The sequence below is a fragment of the Corvus cornix genome, chromosome 4 (assembly GCF_000738735.6).
Source record: "Corvus cornix cornix isolate S_Up_H32 chromosome 4, ASM73873v5, whole genome shotgun sequence".
Taxonomy (NCBI): Eukaryota; Metazoa; Chordata; class Aves; order Passeriformes; family Corvidae; genus Corvus; species Corvus cornix.
In genome coordinates, this window is record NC_046334.1 from 18,542,823 (window position 1) to 18,557,656 (window position 14,834).

The following is a 14,834-nucleotide window of genomic DNA, read 5'->3' on the forward strand; positions in this document are numbered from 1 at the left end:
GTGGGCACTACACTTACCTTAGGGACTTCTTCCCCCCATCCTAAGCCCTTGCAAACATCTGTCTGAGGTTTGCTCCAAATATTGACTGTCATTTTAGTGGCCTGAATAGGATCCAACTTGTGCATTGCTCTTGTGGAGCACAGTCTTCTTCTAATAGATGGTACTAAAACCAGAAAATCAGTATTCGGGAGTTACATAATTGCTTGCTCATTGGCCTCTGTGGGTTTTTTTTTTTCCCTCTCTGTCAACGGAAACTTTGACAACAAACCTTTTTTTTGAGGTTGAAACTTTGTATAAAATGTGTGAGGTCCTAAACAAACGAGCCTGCCAGCTGACCAGAGGCCACATAAAATGCAGAAGAAACAGGCTAGGAGAAAGGAACTGACTATTGTAATTAGTAAGTGATATTTCGTGCTTAACGCATTTTCAAACACTTGAAAGCTGGCTTTCCCTTGAGACCTTCATTTAGAACAGCTTAAATTCTGGAATGCGCTTAACTTCACGCGTTGATTTCTGCTGTGTTTAGAGCGGCTACTGATCCGCTCCGCCGGCAAGGCTAAAGCTCCGCAGCCCCAGCGGGCGGGGCCGGCTGTCCCTGGCGCTCCGCCTCCACGGCAGCTCCCGCGGCATTCCAGCACCGGCGGGAAGGCCGGGCCGCCGCCAGGAGCCCTGAGCCCACGCTGTGCCCTGGCCCCGGGGGAAGGCGATTCCCGGCCCTCCCTGCGCCCGCCCTGCGCATTGGCCGCGCTGCGCGTCACTCCCAGCGGCAGCAGGGCCGGGACTTCCTCGTCGCCGCGACGGCAGCGGCGGGGTCGGTGGCGGTGAGTGCTGGCGAGGGAGAGCTCAGCTCCGCGGTGGGGCTGCGGCCGGTCCCGGTACCGAGCCCCTGCGCGGGGGAGCCCCCGCCGCCCTCCCCGGCGCAGGACGCGCGTCCCCGGCCCGGGGCGGGGAGCCCGGGGCGGCCACGCGGCTGCGGCAGGAGCCGCTCGCCGCTGCTGCTGCAGCATCACCTGGCTGCGGGGTGGGCAGGGGGCTGCTGTCGCTCCAGGGTCGGTCTGTGCCCGCCGGGAAGTGTCGGTGTGGTCTTGGGAAGCAGCCGCAGGAAGCCAAGGAGCCCGGGGTGTCCGGGGTGAAGGCAGGGAGGGAGAGGTGATTTTACTGGGATTGCAAAATGGAGGTGATGGCGAGGGGATTGTCATGTTTGATTTTAGGTGTCTATTTTTATATGTCGTCTGTGGGGCCATCTCCATCTGAGGGCATGCGGCTGTGCAGTGGAAATGCTCTGCTCCTGCATTAACTCATTTGCTGGTACACCTTGTGTTCCCTTGTTCCGGAACCTGGTTTGCATTGGACATTGAGTTGGACTGAAACGGAGGCAAAGGGAAGAAGAAAGTGGACTCGGAGGGTTAGTGGCAGAAAGAGGTAGTAAATTCCGTCATTGTTGAGCAATGCCGGTAGAAGAAACACATTTGCTATCTGAAATCTCACAAACAAGAGGGAAGGAAAAACTTGTTTATTCATGCCCTGCCAGTTGGCAGATCTCTTTGTTTAGAGAGCATTGAGCGTTGAGTGTTGTTTGTTGCAATCGTGATATTTACTAAGCTGACTTTCCCAGAAAGGGCGCAGAGTGGAAATGGCTTTAGAATATGTTTGTGTGATTGTGAGGAGAGACTGTGCATGGCATGAGAGCTTTTAAAAAGAGAGAGGAAAAGAAAAAAAAAAAGACAAAATAAAATACATCCTGTCATGATCATACGTGCAGCATTATTACTTTACCAAAGCACCGGGGCTTTTTTCACCAAAGGATATATACTTAGTATGTCAGCAGAAGCTTATTATAGCAGAGGGTGGGTCTTCCACCCACAATAGATTTCCTCAAAATATTCCTCACAGTGTGAGGTTTTCCTAGCTCTAGTTGTGCTATGTATGTACTTCACTGTTTTGATGGTGAATTATTCCTGGAATGTCAGGCTCTGAGGATGTGGTGGTATATCTTCCCCCTTCTTTTTTTTTTTTTTTTTTTTTTTTTTTTTTTTTTTTTTTTAAGTATGTGGGGTTTCTCTGCAAATGACTGGCTTTACTGCATTGCATCTGTTCTTATCTCTGAAACATGAATACCAAGCTGGCTGTGTTGGGATTTCTGAAGAATAGGAATAGGTGATGTAGTTGGGTACTGCAGTTCTTGTGCTTTTTGCAATCCCGTTTTTAAAAGGAACTGTGAACTTTAATCCCTAACTGATGCTTTTAAGAAAAACATCTCCCCTAAAGGTTTGCCCTCTGAAGATAAAAATTCAGCTTTTTTAAGGTGTATTGAGCTGGGCACTAGGAATATTAATCACTTATATAAAATTTCAGACAAGTGAATATAAATCATATATTTAGTATATACATGTGTATGTGCAGGCACATGTCTGTTAGTGCTTGCCTACACTAGAAACTTTTTATGTAATTGTTTTAGTATGAGAAAGGTGTTCAGTTTGTAGAGGTAGTTTGCAGTGGAAGATGCACTTTTACTCCCTCTTCTACTGTCAAAGAAGAGTAACTGCCTTAACCAGATTGGAAACAGAGTGTGAAATTGTCATTTAAAGCCTCGTTGTGTTTCAGGACACAGCTCCTACTTGAATATATAATGTATTAAGACCTCCAGCAGCTTTTTTTAGGGGGGAGAAAAAAAACAGTCTTAAAAGTCGTGGTTTTTAAAATGTCTTCCACATAAGTAAATTCACCAGGCCATTGGAAATATTTAGCTGTGCCTGTACACTGAAATTCTAAGTGGCTATGTTAGTTTTTGCTCTCCAGTGGAAAGTGTTGGTCTGTTCCTGTGAAACTGAGCTGCACAGAGATTTATTGGCAAAATGTTTAGAAGATGGGGGTGGCAGTCAATAGAAATGATTTAAAAAAACTAGTGAAAACCAGATTTTCTGTGTCTGGTGTCAGGATTGTTAAGTATGAAGGGCTTCAGAAAATCTGGCCTCTAGCATGAACGGAGGGTTGAACTCTGAAATATCACCCTAGTGTTTATATGGATTACTGGGAGTTTGAACTCTTCCTGTTTCAAGTAGTGTCTTAGCTGGAGTGAAAAACCCATCTCTTATCAATCACATCATATTCCCTTGCCTATTAGCAGCAAATTCTCATGTGGAATATGAACACAAGGAAAGTAATTAATGTATTTTTAGCATTTTTAAATGAAACTAGCACTAGGGAAGATGACTGTAGTCTGTAGGGAGCAGACTGTTGAGGTACCCTTTTAGAAGGTATCCCAAATTAATATTTAGATCATGTGGTACAATGTCATTGTAGTTCGAGTCATATACTAGTGAGATCTTTTCAGCTCAGAGGCAGTATCTATTTATCCTAGCAGGGAACATGATCCTTGGATCTTCAGGATTGCTGCTCATGGCTTTGTAACACGGCAGTTCCCCAGGCTGAGAGAAATGGCAGTCCCAGATTTCTGCCATTCCAGTGTCAGTTTTGAAACTATTCCCTGCCACCTTCAGGGTGCTGCTCATGCATTTTTAGTTTGGGGTTTTTTGGTTTTTTTTGGTGGTGTGATAGAACATGAAGTTCGCTATAAATGCAGCAGTTTAAAGCACATTTAAAGCACATGCACACACTTGAATTTTCTTGTGTCCCACAGCATTCCTATTCTTAGCGTAGCCAGCATAGAGGGGGTCTCTTCCAGCAGGCTTTTGTGCTTAGGGCAACCAAATCCAGACTGTACACCATGACTGATTTAACCAGGCACAGCCTTGTAACCTCTGCGTTTTCCTCTTCGTCCTTTGGAGCTGGCCAGTGATAAGCACACGTGGGTGTGAATGAGTTGAATTACGCTATAGAGGAAGGAGGGCTGCTAGAGATAAATGGGGTCCTGCATTACTTTAAATAATAAGAGATCCTAGTAAACAGTTTGCGGTAGGAAATCGCACCACTGATGAAGTACTAACTGGAAAATCCAATCCTCTCCCTCCCTCTTCCAGCTCAGTCCTGCCTCAATGGAAGTGACCACAGCTGACAGGCAAAGGGTAAGAGATGCACACCCTTTGCTTAGGGCTTTGATTAGGAAAGGCTTTATTGTTAATACCTAGAGCTTGAATTAGCACCAGGTTTTGGGAACAAACTGAAATGCATGTGTTTCCTGTCTGTTCAGAGTGGGAGAAGGAATCTTTGGTGCTTCAGGGGTTACTGTTTGCTTTTCTATCTTGTGCTAAGTTAGTAAATGCTGCTGCTGCAAATTGCCTTAGCTTAAAACTTGGCATGGTGTGTCGTAAGACTTGATGTCTCAGATCTTTCATTTTCTAATCTTCTTTCTTCTTCCCTTTGCAAAAAAAAAAAAAAAAAGAAAGAAAGGAAAAAAAAAAGCTTTAACTAGTTTCCAGTTCAATCAGAGGAGTTCTCAATGTCTTATTAGTATAGCATGTTTAACAAATAACCCAAACCTATTGAGGTTAGGAGTGACAAAGGAGTATTAATAAAATCTTTCATGTGCTTCTTATGGAATGCTGTTTTTCTCCCCTGGCTTTTATGCATTAGCATCCTGTTGTCTTTATAACGTTCACACCTTGGACCTTTTATATTACTTTATTTATTATTTTATATTTATTATTTTATTTATTTCTTATTATATTTATTATTTTGTATATTTATATTGCTATATTTTTTCCCTTTCCATGTTACCCCACTCTGAAATCCCTGACTTTCACTGAGCACAATGCAAAAGATAACACCTGACTGCTGGCAAGCTGCATCAACGTGACCTGTCCATTGCTGTCAGGGCCAAGCTGTCAATGTGCTGCTCCACGTGAACTGCTTCTTCTTGTATAATTCTTGCTGTAGTTCAGGGGTGTGTGTGTTCAGTGTGTGGCTAAAGTTCTCTGTGTGTGTGTACATGCACAAATTTGGGCTGCAAGACTGTGTTCAATTGAGCAAAGTACTCCTTAATATTTGTTTATCAGAAATAACACATTTCTGCATTGGCCAGTACACCACAAATACCTGTTCAGGGCTAGTCTAACCACCTTTGAGGTAATTTTTAAAGACTGTTTAGGATTGGTCTCGAATATGACACTCTAAAAGTTCAGATTTGGACCTGTTAGTCTAAAAAGCATTACAGTTGGTTTAGGGCATTGTCTGATATTTGGTTTTTGAAGCAGAGTAATTTTGCAGAGTAAAAGCTTGGTCTCCTGGGTTTCAGAACATTTCTACTGCCTTGCAGCTAGAGATGGCCAAGGCATGAAGGTGCTGATTCAGTACCACAGCTGAGCTGTCTTGATTACTCTTTGTCTGTGTGATGGTTTACTGACAGTTCACAAACCTGACAGTCATGCAGGAAATGCCTTTTCTGGTTGTTTCCACCTCCTGCTGTGAACAGCTGGATCTCTGTAGGATCACTTGTGGTGTACTTGCTTCATTCACACTCATTGCCCTGTTTCTCTTGCCCAGGAAGGATACATGACTTGCTGAAAAGAGAGAAAATGCTATGCTGGGGCTACTCGTCTTATGGACAACCTGGGATAGGTAGCAACCTCCAGGTCATCATTCCTGAACCACAGGTGTATGGATTCATCCATGATAGAAATGTCAAGGAGGTGGCATGTGGAGGAAACCACTCTGTGTTCCTGTTGGAAGATGGGGAGGTGTATACCTGTGGCTTGAACACCAAAGGTCAACTGGGGCATGACTGTGAAGGAAGCAAGCCAGGTAAGTCTGCTTTTTATATACACTTCAAACTGTCTTGAGGCTGGTGGGCTGAGAAGATTATGGAAGCTGCTTTGTGCTGATTGCTCTAGAGCTGGAGGAGCCAGCAGAGCTGATAATCATCTCACGTAACACAGTAATGATGCTGAATAACACTAGCTGGCTCTGGAAAGCTAAAGCTGAGCAGCACGGGTGAGGAGACAGGTCTGCCCACTTTGCCTGAGAAATTCATCAAAACAGAGGCGAGCACAGATGGTCCCAGGGCAGATTTTGTTATCTGGCATTATGTTGCCTCTTTATGAAAAGGAAGAGAGGCCCATGAGTCGCGAGTGTCTTCTGCTTTGTCCTTCCAGTTGCACTGCATCCTTATGCCTACTCCTGTTCAGCTGTTGCTGGGAGTTTTCTCATTTATGCCAAAGAGTACAAGCAGATCTGTGTTGAGTGTAGTTGTGGAGAACAAACTTGAGTTTGGCCAAGAGGGTTTGTAAATTTTGTTTCCCTCTTTCAGAATCCCTTGTCAACTTTTTTTCTTAATCGGAAAGGAAGTCATTGTAGCGTTGTGTTCCACAGACTCAAACTGCATCTTCTTCATTGTGTTCCAAAGGACAGAACCCATGACTGCAGAACCACAAGCAGCTACTGCCTCTCCTTCCCAGGGCGAAGGAGTGGTTTAATTGTATGTTGTTATTTGAAGGAACCCTGAGCCTGTCTTCTGGACTCTTTTGAGTGTTGGCCTTCCAGTTTCCCTTCCTTTAATTTCTTGGTTTTGGCACGTGGTAAAGATACAGGTATTTTTCTTTCCATAATACAATAAAAATCCTGTGCTGGGGGTAATTAGAGCAAAAATTCCTCAAACTGCGGGCTACTCTCTGTAGAGCTTGGGTCTTTTCTAGTGTAATCTATTATTGCATGATAGAGAGAGAAGGTGTATGCAAAATAGCTACAGTTCCCCATGTAGTATGTGCAAATCTGACCTGACTGACTCTATTGCTCCTTTCCTCTGTCAGTGTGTTTTGTCTCTTTCTCTCAAAATGATTTGGTAGGTGTTGAATGCTGGATGATGAGGAGTTGACCTTGAATTTGGCCTCTCTTGCTTTGCTTGCACGTAGTTTCTAGACAATTACTGAAAGGGATTGGGAATAGCAGGAGCGCTTAAGTCCTCTCTGTGCATAACAACTGTTCATCTTCTGAGGACTTGTAAATTTAGGATCTGGAATAAATGAGATGCTTGGTAAAAGGAAGCCAAGCCTAGTGAATATTCAGCTCAAACTGGTGAGGATACTTCATCCAGCAAATCACCCAGCTAGTTCAAGACTAGTGCAGAGGCCCCAGAAATTCAGTCCTGGCTGCTTCAGAAATACTGTGAGAAACATCTTTGGGCTATGCTGCTGTTTTACCCATAAAATAAAGCAAGCATAAGCTGATGATGAAAATGGAGTTTTCACAGCAAGTAGATCAGAGCTGGAAATGGTTTTCATGAATCCTGAATGCTGAAATGTAGACTGCTCTCAGCTGGGTAATCCTGCTTTCAGCTAGGCCTGTAGAAGAGGGCCAATCTCAGATTTTGAAATAGAAATAAAAGGTTTCTTTGTGTTTAATCCCAAGTGCCCTTCTTCTACCCCTTAAATTAGGGTCTGTCACCAAGATGTGAAACCAAGTCCCAGTTACCCTACAGGTTTAATTTTTTCTGAAAAAGGTTCTTCAGTGCTGCTCTCTGAGGAGCCTGTGGCCATGCCTGAGAAGTGGTGTTCCTCTGCCAACATAGCGTTACTGGCAGTGGCTGCAGTGGGATTTCTGCTGGCTGGGGCAGGTGGGAGGGATGTGCTGTAAAGCAAGGAACAGCTGCTCTTTTTAGCTTATGGTGAACAGTCACAGCAGCCTTTATGGTAACAGTAAACTGGGGGAGAGCCCCATGCCACACACTGCTCTGTGTGGGTCTGCTTTGTCTTGCAGCACTGGGAACTGAATTTCTTAAGTTTTCTTTTGCAAATGGGACCAAGAAGAATCAAGCCTTCCTCTTTCACCCGCACTTCTTCTTGCACCTTCTGTGTAGAAAGGCGTGTTGAAGATCATCTTTTCTGTTTTCCATTGTTGTGGGCCTGTGAATGAAGCCATTTCTGATAGGTGATGAAGATGTATGTGTGGGACATGGGGTCCTGAGCTGTTGAAAATGATAAAGACGACTGTCAGGGGGAGTCTGAGGTAGAGAATGGGAGAAATGCCAGGAACTGGTAGGATTGCAGCTGCGTCTCTCCAGCCTCTTCTGGACTGGGCAGTGTGGGCTGAGGTCTCTTGGTTTTCCTGCCCTGTGGCTTGATCCTGCCCAGCCTGGGAGGGCAGCTAGAAGCGGGTGACCTCTGCCCAGCTCTGGAAGTGAGCTCCATCTCCTCATGTGGGAGGCTGTGACACAATAGTGATTGTCCCCTTCAGGCAGCCCCTGAGGAGTCCCCTCTGGACTTCAGAAATGCTTACCAGGGCTTAGAGAGTGCCTTGGTTGTATTTGAGAGTAACACCGAGACATGAAAATACGCAGGGGCTTTTGAACCTCTTGAAGGCTGCATGACTTTCTAGGGGTGGAGTGATCCCTCCCTTTTATTTTTCACTACTCAATTTTGCTTCTCATTCATGCTACTCACGAAGATGTCAAGCAGTGGCCACAGAATCATTTCAGCAGTTCCTCTTGGAGGAGCCCTTTAGAGGGCACCTTTTGAAATGAAAGAAAACGTGTTAATTAAAAGCTGTGTTTGTGGTCACATCTGCTGACCTTGTGGATGCAATGTGGAGAGGGGGATAGCAGCTGGCAAAGTGGTTCTTATGCCTCTCCTCTGCAGGGAACAGAAATTACTGGTGTGGAGTGTGTGCCACTGAAAGAGTGTAAGTCAGTAGAGGTTTATTTTCTGGAAGTGCCCTTTCCTCTGGATTTTACATTGTGGTGCTAAAATTAAGATTTAAGATGCCTAAGAAGTTTATCCTAACTAAAATAACGTGGTTTTTTGATTCAAAGCTGACTGCTTTTAAGCGATTCAAACTCTCTACTTTTGTTAATACCAGGGTAATACCAGGTATTACTCCCACTGCTCTCCCACAAGCCAGTTTCCCACTTTGTCACAATGTTTGCCAATTCATTGTTTCTTCAAATTGTGGTTATTAGTGAGGTAATTAGAGACCTCTTAGGGGTGGGTATCTAGCTTTGTTAGTATTTACATGGTTGTTTTTCCTCACCTCCTTTTTTACCTTTTCCTCTGCAAAATAGTCTATAGTTGGTGTCTCTGCTATCACTTGGCAAGGATGCAGAGGTGGAATGCTGTTCCAGAGTTCTCTCACCATGACCATGATTAATAAAGCTTCTGTCTGACCTGCTCTAATTTTCACTTGTGTTGTTAGGCTCTTGAAGTCTCCAGAGTCTCTGACCACGTCTTAGGAGAAGCAACTTGGCAATTTTGGTAGTGACGTATGGAACTCGCTGTTTTGTAAAATTAATCTGGGTTTGCATTGATTTCCTGAAATTTATCAGATGATAGCATACATTACGTCTCTAACAGGAAGCAATAATTTTGTACTGCAGTGGTTTTAGGAAAAGAAAATTATTCTTCATAACTGTATCTAAATTTCCCCTTTTTCAGTCCTTTAATTTCACTTGGATTGATTTTCTTCAGGTCTGCCATGATGTCTTGGCTGCCTGTGATGATTCTTAGATAAGTGTTTTATCTGAATATGCATGCTGGAGAAGAAAAGACAGGCCAGGTACCTGAGGTAAAGGCTCTTTTGGGATATGGGTAGAATTATAGAGGAGTGTAAAACAACTAGCTGGTTGTTAGCAGTTTGTAAAGCTTCATATAAGCTCGAGTCTGAGATGTGGAACTTGTTTTCTGCTGTAGAGATTTGTTTTGTTCAAGTAATTTGGATTTCATTTGACTTCTGCTAGTGAGAAAACCTGGACTTTGGTAATTAGTGTCTCAAGAGAGTTACAGAACAATGTCTCAAGCCAAATTTGCCTCAAACGTTTTGTCTGGTAAGATATAGCAGAAAAACCTATGATTTTTTTTTACAGTTTTTCCTGTTAGGATGCAAATGTGAAGAGGAGCACTGCCTTTCTGTGCATTGTGGAATCTATCTGCTCATAGCTGCTGGTAGAAATATCATCATCATGTTCATTCTCTTTCAAAAAGCAGAAAAAACACCACCAAAACAAGCGATCAAACCTAGGGGATCCAGCTCTTCTGGATTTCTCTGAACTGAGTGGCCTTTCTTTTCCAATGTGAGTCCACTTGTCCTGAGCCTCAGCACAGGGTTACAGTGGCAGAGAGCTCCGTGTTCAGGGCAGCATGCTTGTTAATCATAAACCCTGGAACAGCTGAGAATTCAGATGTGCCACCTGCTTGGAAGGACAGTCTGTGTGGATCTTCGTCATTTAGCCTCTTCCCGGTGGGTAAGAAGTCAGGCAGGAGGCCCTGGTTGCTCTGGAGGAGAGGTGGCAGGGCTTGTGTTTGTTGTGAGCAGGTTGCAGACAAAGAGCTGTGTATGTTTATGTTTTGGCACTCATAGTAAATGTTATTTGTAAAAAAAAAACCCCACGGAATTAAACTGGTCGCTTTGTACTCATCCCTTTTGCTCCTTTGACCGGCCACAGGATCTGACCAAGCTGTTTGAGGCTGCTGTGCCTTCACTAGTGGCTGCAGTGGATTTGCTTTATGGTGTGTCCATTTCAGTGGAATTGATGCCATTTGGGCTTCAGAATGACTTTAAAATTAGAAGACAGAAATTAGAATTAATTTAGAAACAATAGGTATTCTGTTGAATGAGAAGTAAAGGAAGTGCTTTCCCTTAGATATCTTAAATATGCCTGCATTGTGTTGAATTGGCTGGCTGAGGGATTTGAATATGCCAGATGTTTATAGTGGGAGTTGTTTTAAAATTTGTGTGGTCTTGATCATGAGAACTGACTTGTGCTAGTATTTTCTGAGACTGCAGGACTAGGAGAGCCTACACTGAGGAGAGAGAAGCCTCTTTAGGAGAACCTAAACAAATAAAAATCTGATTTCTTGACAGTAAAGAAATCTAGTGAGCACCTAAAATGGCTGTAAGATGTTCTTAGATGCAACTCTGAAGTCTGGTCTCTAATCACACAAGTATTACTAGAACCACCGGATTTCTCTCTTGATTTCATTTTGCTGAGAGGTAAAAACAAGGATGAGCCCAGGGAAGGAAGATACTAGTTTTTTACAATCAGTCTGATCTGTTTTTACAGAGGCCAAGAGAGACAATTTTAATGCTTCTTTACCTCAAAAGTCAGAGCTGCAGTAAGAATGACCATCTTTTTGCCTTCTGACTCAGGGCTTGTAGGGCAATTTGGCAACCTCAACTTGAATTTATCTATGTCATATTTGTTACTTCTTGTTCCTGTATCATGCATACTCCTCAGAGGCTTTCTGAAGGTGCAGCTGAAGTAAAGCCTGCAAATGAAATAAAGGCTGTCTGCCTGCCTGTCTTGGAAGGAGCATGCAACCTTGGCATGGTGTGTGGCACTAATGACTGGCCCCTTTCCTGCAACCATGCTGAAGCTGGAAGATGTGTTCAGGATAAAATGGGTGGGTGGCTGTGTCTGGTGAGGCAAAGGAAGAGGGCAGGGAAGAAGCTGGAGGTGATACACACAAGTTTTCTGAATGCCTCAACCATTTTTGTAGTCAGCATAGTTGTCTGTGCTGGACAAAAATGATGACTTCATTAAGCTGAGTAAGTATGGTTGAGAGTCACAGCTTCTAGGAGAGATTTTAGTAGTGTGGTGGCTGTTGATTTTGAGTTTGACTCAGTTGTCTTCAGGCAGCCCGATACTCTTCCTTAAGTTGTGTTGGAAATAAGACTTTATCTCAAAGATCTGTGTGAAACTTCTTATCAGAAATCAAGTATTTTTGGTAGCTGAAAAGAGCTGTGAAGATGTGCTCTCTCTCTTTAACACCTGACCTGCCTTTTAAACAGCTGCCTGCCTATAAAAACTCACCAGAAAGGAATGTACAGATGCTCATATCTTCTTTTCTCAGAATGCCCAGTAGATAAAATTAATAAATTTTTTTTTAATGTTTAATAGGACTGCATCCCTTACCTCCCTTTTCCTAGTCACCATGCTTGTTTGCAGTAACATATTTTCAAGCAATATTTGTAAAGCTGATGGGGAATGCCCTTGAAAGCAAGGGCAGGGGTGCTCTACTGAGTCTGCACTGTGCAGGTGTGGCTTTTCAGAAACATGTGGCTTTGTCTTGCTCCCATGCAAACCACTACAGGATTGAAATAAGTGGGAACAGAGTGAGGAGCAAACCAAGTGCTTCTGAAAATCGTATTACTTAATCAAAGCCTGGGGCTGCCACAAGTGAGATTCTCAAGTGTCACAGCTTTGCAGTGCGTAGTACCAGCCTGTCAAATCCAGCATCTGTGCACCCATTTCCCTAATTCCCCCTATGCTTCTGGTGTCCATCCTCAGTATGTCATGCCAAGGTTTAGTGCATCCTGCCCACCTTGGACTTGCTGCTTTGGAGCTGTGGGATTTGCTGAGGTTGTACATGGTGGACATTGGGGGTTTCTCAGTAGTCATGGACCAGCCACAGCTTTTGTGCTGCCTGCCAGTGGCCAGCAAGCCTGGCTGAATGACCACCTTTTACAGCTCTCTGCCATAGCCTGAAAACAGGCTCTCTCTGGGTATTCTGAACATGTTTTCCCTGTGCTTCTGTTGCAACTTATGGTGCTTTATTTCTTTGAAAGAACTATCCATACTAGTTTGCCTCCAGGGTCTGAAGGTGGATTCTTCCCTCTGCCAGCTGATGCTTGCCAGACTGAAGCCCTCTGTGCCTGAGCAGCCCTTTCCAAGAGCCTGCTCCAGCTGTCTGTGCCCATGCCACTCTGCATCTATAGCTCCTCAGAGAGGCTGTGTCCTCGAGACAAAAGGCAGCGAAGTGGGGAAGGCTTTCTATGCCTCTGTCTGAGGAAGGGCTTTGCTTTCTTGGGGTAGGTGTCTGCTCACAGCTGTGAAGGGGAGTAGCTGGCAAAGCATATGTGAAGTGACACCCTGGGATGTCACAGTGGCCTCTCACTTCTTGCCCTTGCATTCCTGCCTTGACATGACCAGAAACAGCTTTATAAAGTGAAGGCAGTGTTAATAACTGAGCCAGCCTCTCTCATATTTAAGACTGTAAGTAGCCATGCTAAATAAATGAATGAGCAGTACCATATGTGTTGTGCAGGTAAACCATCATCTTGATAAGAGTCACTAGTGTCTCTGGATGAAAGGGGACTGCAGAATCTTCTGTGACTTGGGACCTCTCAGCATTGATCTATGGACTGTTCCCACCACTGTGATCAACAGTGTTCTGGGGGACTGTCACCTCCTTTGGTCTGTCCTCTGTCCTTTACTGTCTTCCCCCCACACTTACTTTTCATTCAGTGAGTCTACTCTCTGTTTACATTTCATTCTTTTTAACCAAATTATCAGAATCTTATCAGCTTCAGCACTGCTGCTGTTGTGAGTCTCTCTGATTAGGCTTCTCTTCATCCTGCTCTGCTTTCTGCTGCAAGCATAGCACCGTTCACGATGCTCAGGAAAGGAAGACCTCAAGATTTGCAAACTGGACTTGTAAAACCCAGACTCCTCGATGGATATAGTAAACTTAAGCTGCTGAAAGTCAGAGGAGGTTACATTTTGATGTTAACATTGTTTGCTTCATGCTTCAAAGTTTTTGCCCCCTGCTATTAGAGGTGTGAGCATAAGGTGTGCAGCCGTATGTGGGGAAGAGCAGCAGGCAGAAAGCGAGGGTAGCTGTCATACAGTGGGGATATGGTCTCCCCACAGGGTTTGCTCCTGGTGCTGTGCAGGTGCAGAGCACATTGCTTCTCACACCCTTGCATGCAACAGTGTCACGTAATCTGAGCACAAGATGCAACAAGCATGTAATACCTTCACAGAGACATTCTGCAAGGAGCAGGAAGGTGAAATTGTGGAGCTGGTGTCAGGCAGGGCGGTTCCAGCTGTCTACGTGTTGTGTGTCTCATCTGCCTGGCCATGCCAGAGCCTGTAGAGTCACCAAGGTGTGTTCTTGAAACTGTCCAGCATCCCTGGCCTCCTCCCTGTGCACCTTCCTCTGGTTTTATTGCTGACAAACCACAGCCTGCAGAGGTGGTGTGAGTGAAGCCACAGGAGCAGTTTTAGCTGACTGGGTGAGATTATGTTTTCAAAAAGCAGATGACAGCTTTGCAAAGTCTGTATTTAGTTTAAGTGGTTTATAGAGTCTGATTTCTTCATCCTGGTCCACGACTCCAGATGTTGCCTGTGACAGCTAGGAGTCTGGGATGCCTGGGTGGTCAGAGTTGAAAGTGGGCAGAGGGAAATCAGAGGGTCCTTCTTGGGAGCTTTAAGGGAGACAGGAAGGGGCAAAAAGGCCTTGGCAAACAGCATGCTTTCCCCCTCCCCAATTACCAGTTTTCAAGTGGCAGAATCACACTTCCACTGGGGAAGATGTTTTCTGGAAGAGTTGGTGAGTGTACTTGTGCTGCTAGTGGTTAAATGCTGGTATTTTACTGGTAATGCTGTTAAAAGCATTGAATAGCTAATACACAAGTTATTCTGACCAAAAAAAAAAAGGATAAATCTTCATAAGGGCAGGGAGATATCTTGGGCATACTTCTGTCTTAGCGCACTTTCAGTTGCAGGCATTTTGATTGTTGCACTTTGGTTTTCTCTTTTTCCAGTTTCATTAAAATACTCATGTTTTAATAGTTGGCTGACTTCAATAGGACTGAAATCATGAACCTCATCACAGGCTAGAAGTAGAGCCAGGATATCCATATGCAAAAACATCTCTGGGGTGCGCCACTGGAGACTGGGGGATCAGCAGTCAGCTGAAGTTTACTACTTAATGTATAAAAATCTTGTCAGGGCATTTTAGATCCACTGCTGCTTACTTGCTTTTTGTACAGTGCCTTAATAAAATGGTGGTGACTGATAGATTTGGGCCATAGTGTTTTTCTGATTTTCTTGTGCTTGTTGAAGGCAGTACCAGATTTTCATGGAGTTTTTGGCTGTTGAACCAGGCTTCCCTAAGTGCTAATGCTGTTAGTCTCACCTTGCTAGATGGTTTAATGTGTTGGTGCAA

At 44.3% G+C, this 14,834-nt stretch overlaps 1 protein-coding gene across 5 annotated transcripts in view; it reads left to right on the forward strand.

Moving 5' to 3' along the window:
* The first annotated feature begins 629 nt into the window (after positions 1 to 629).
* The window catches only part of HERC3 (HECT and RLD domain containing E3 ubiquitin protein ligase 3), a 45,331-nt gene continuing 31,126 nt past the window's right edge, over positions 630 to 14,834 (forward strand). The window contains exons 1-4 of one of the 5 annotated variants that reach the window (XM_039550659.1): positions 636 to 821; positions 1,212 to 1,422; positions 3,981 to 4,025; positions 5,443 to 5,700. In XM_039550659.1, coding sequence (XP_039406593.1) covers positions 5,475 to 5,700 — 226 coding nt within the window. In that variant the 5' untranslated portion in view covers positions 636 to 821; positions 1,212 to 1,422; positions 3,981 to 4,025; positions 5,443 to 5,474. Of the gene's footprint in view, positions 822 to 1,211; positions 1,423 to 3,980; positions 4,026 to 5,442; positions 5,701 to 14,834 lie in introns of all 5 variants that reach the window. The other 4 variants (XM_039550658.1, XR_005601718.1, XM_039550656.1 and 1 more) reach the window with 4 other exon arrangements.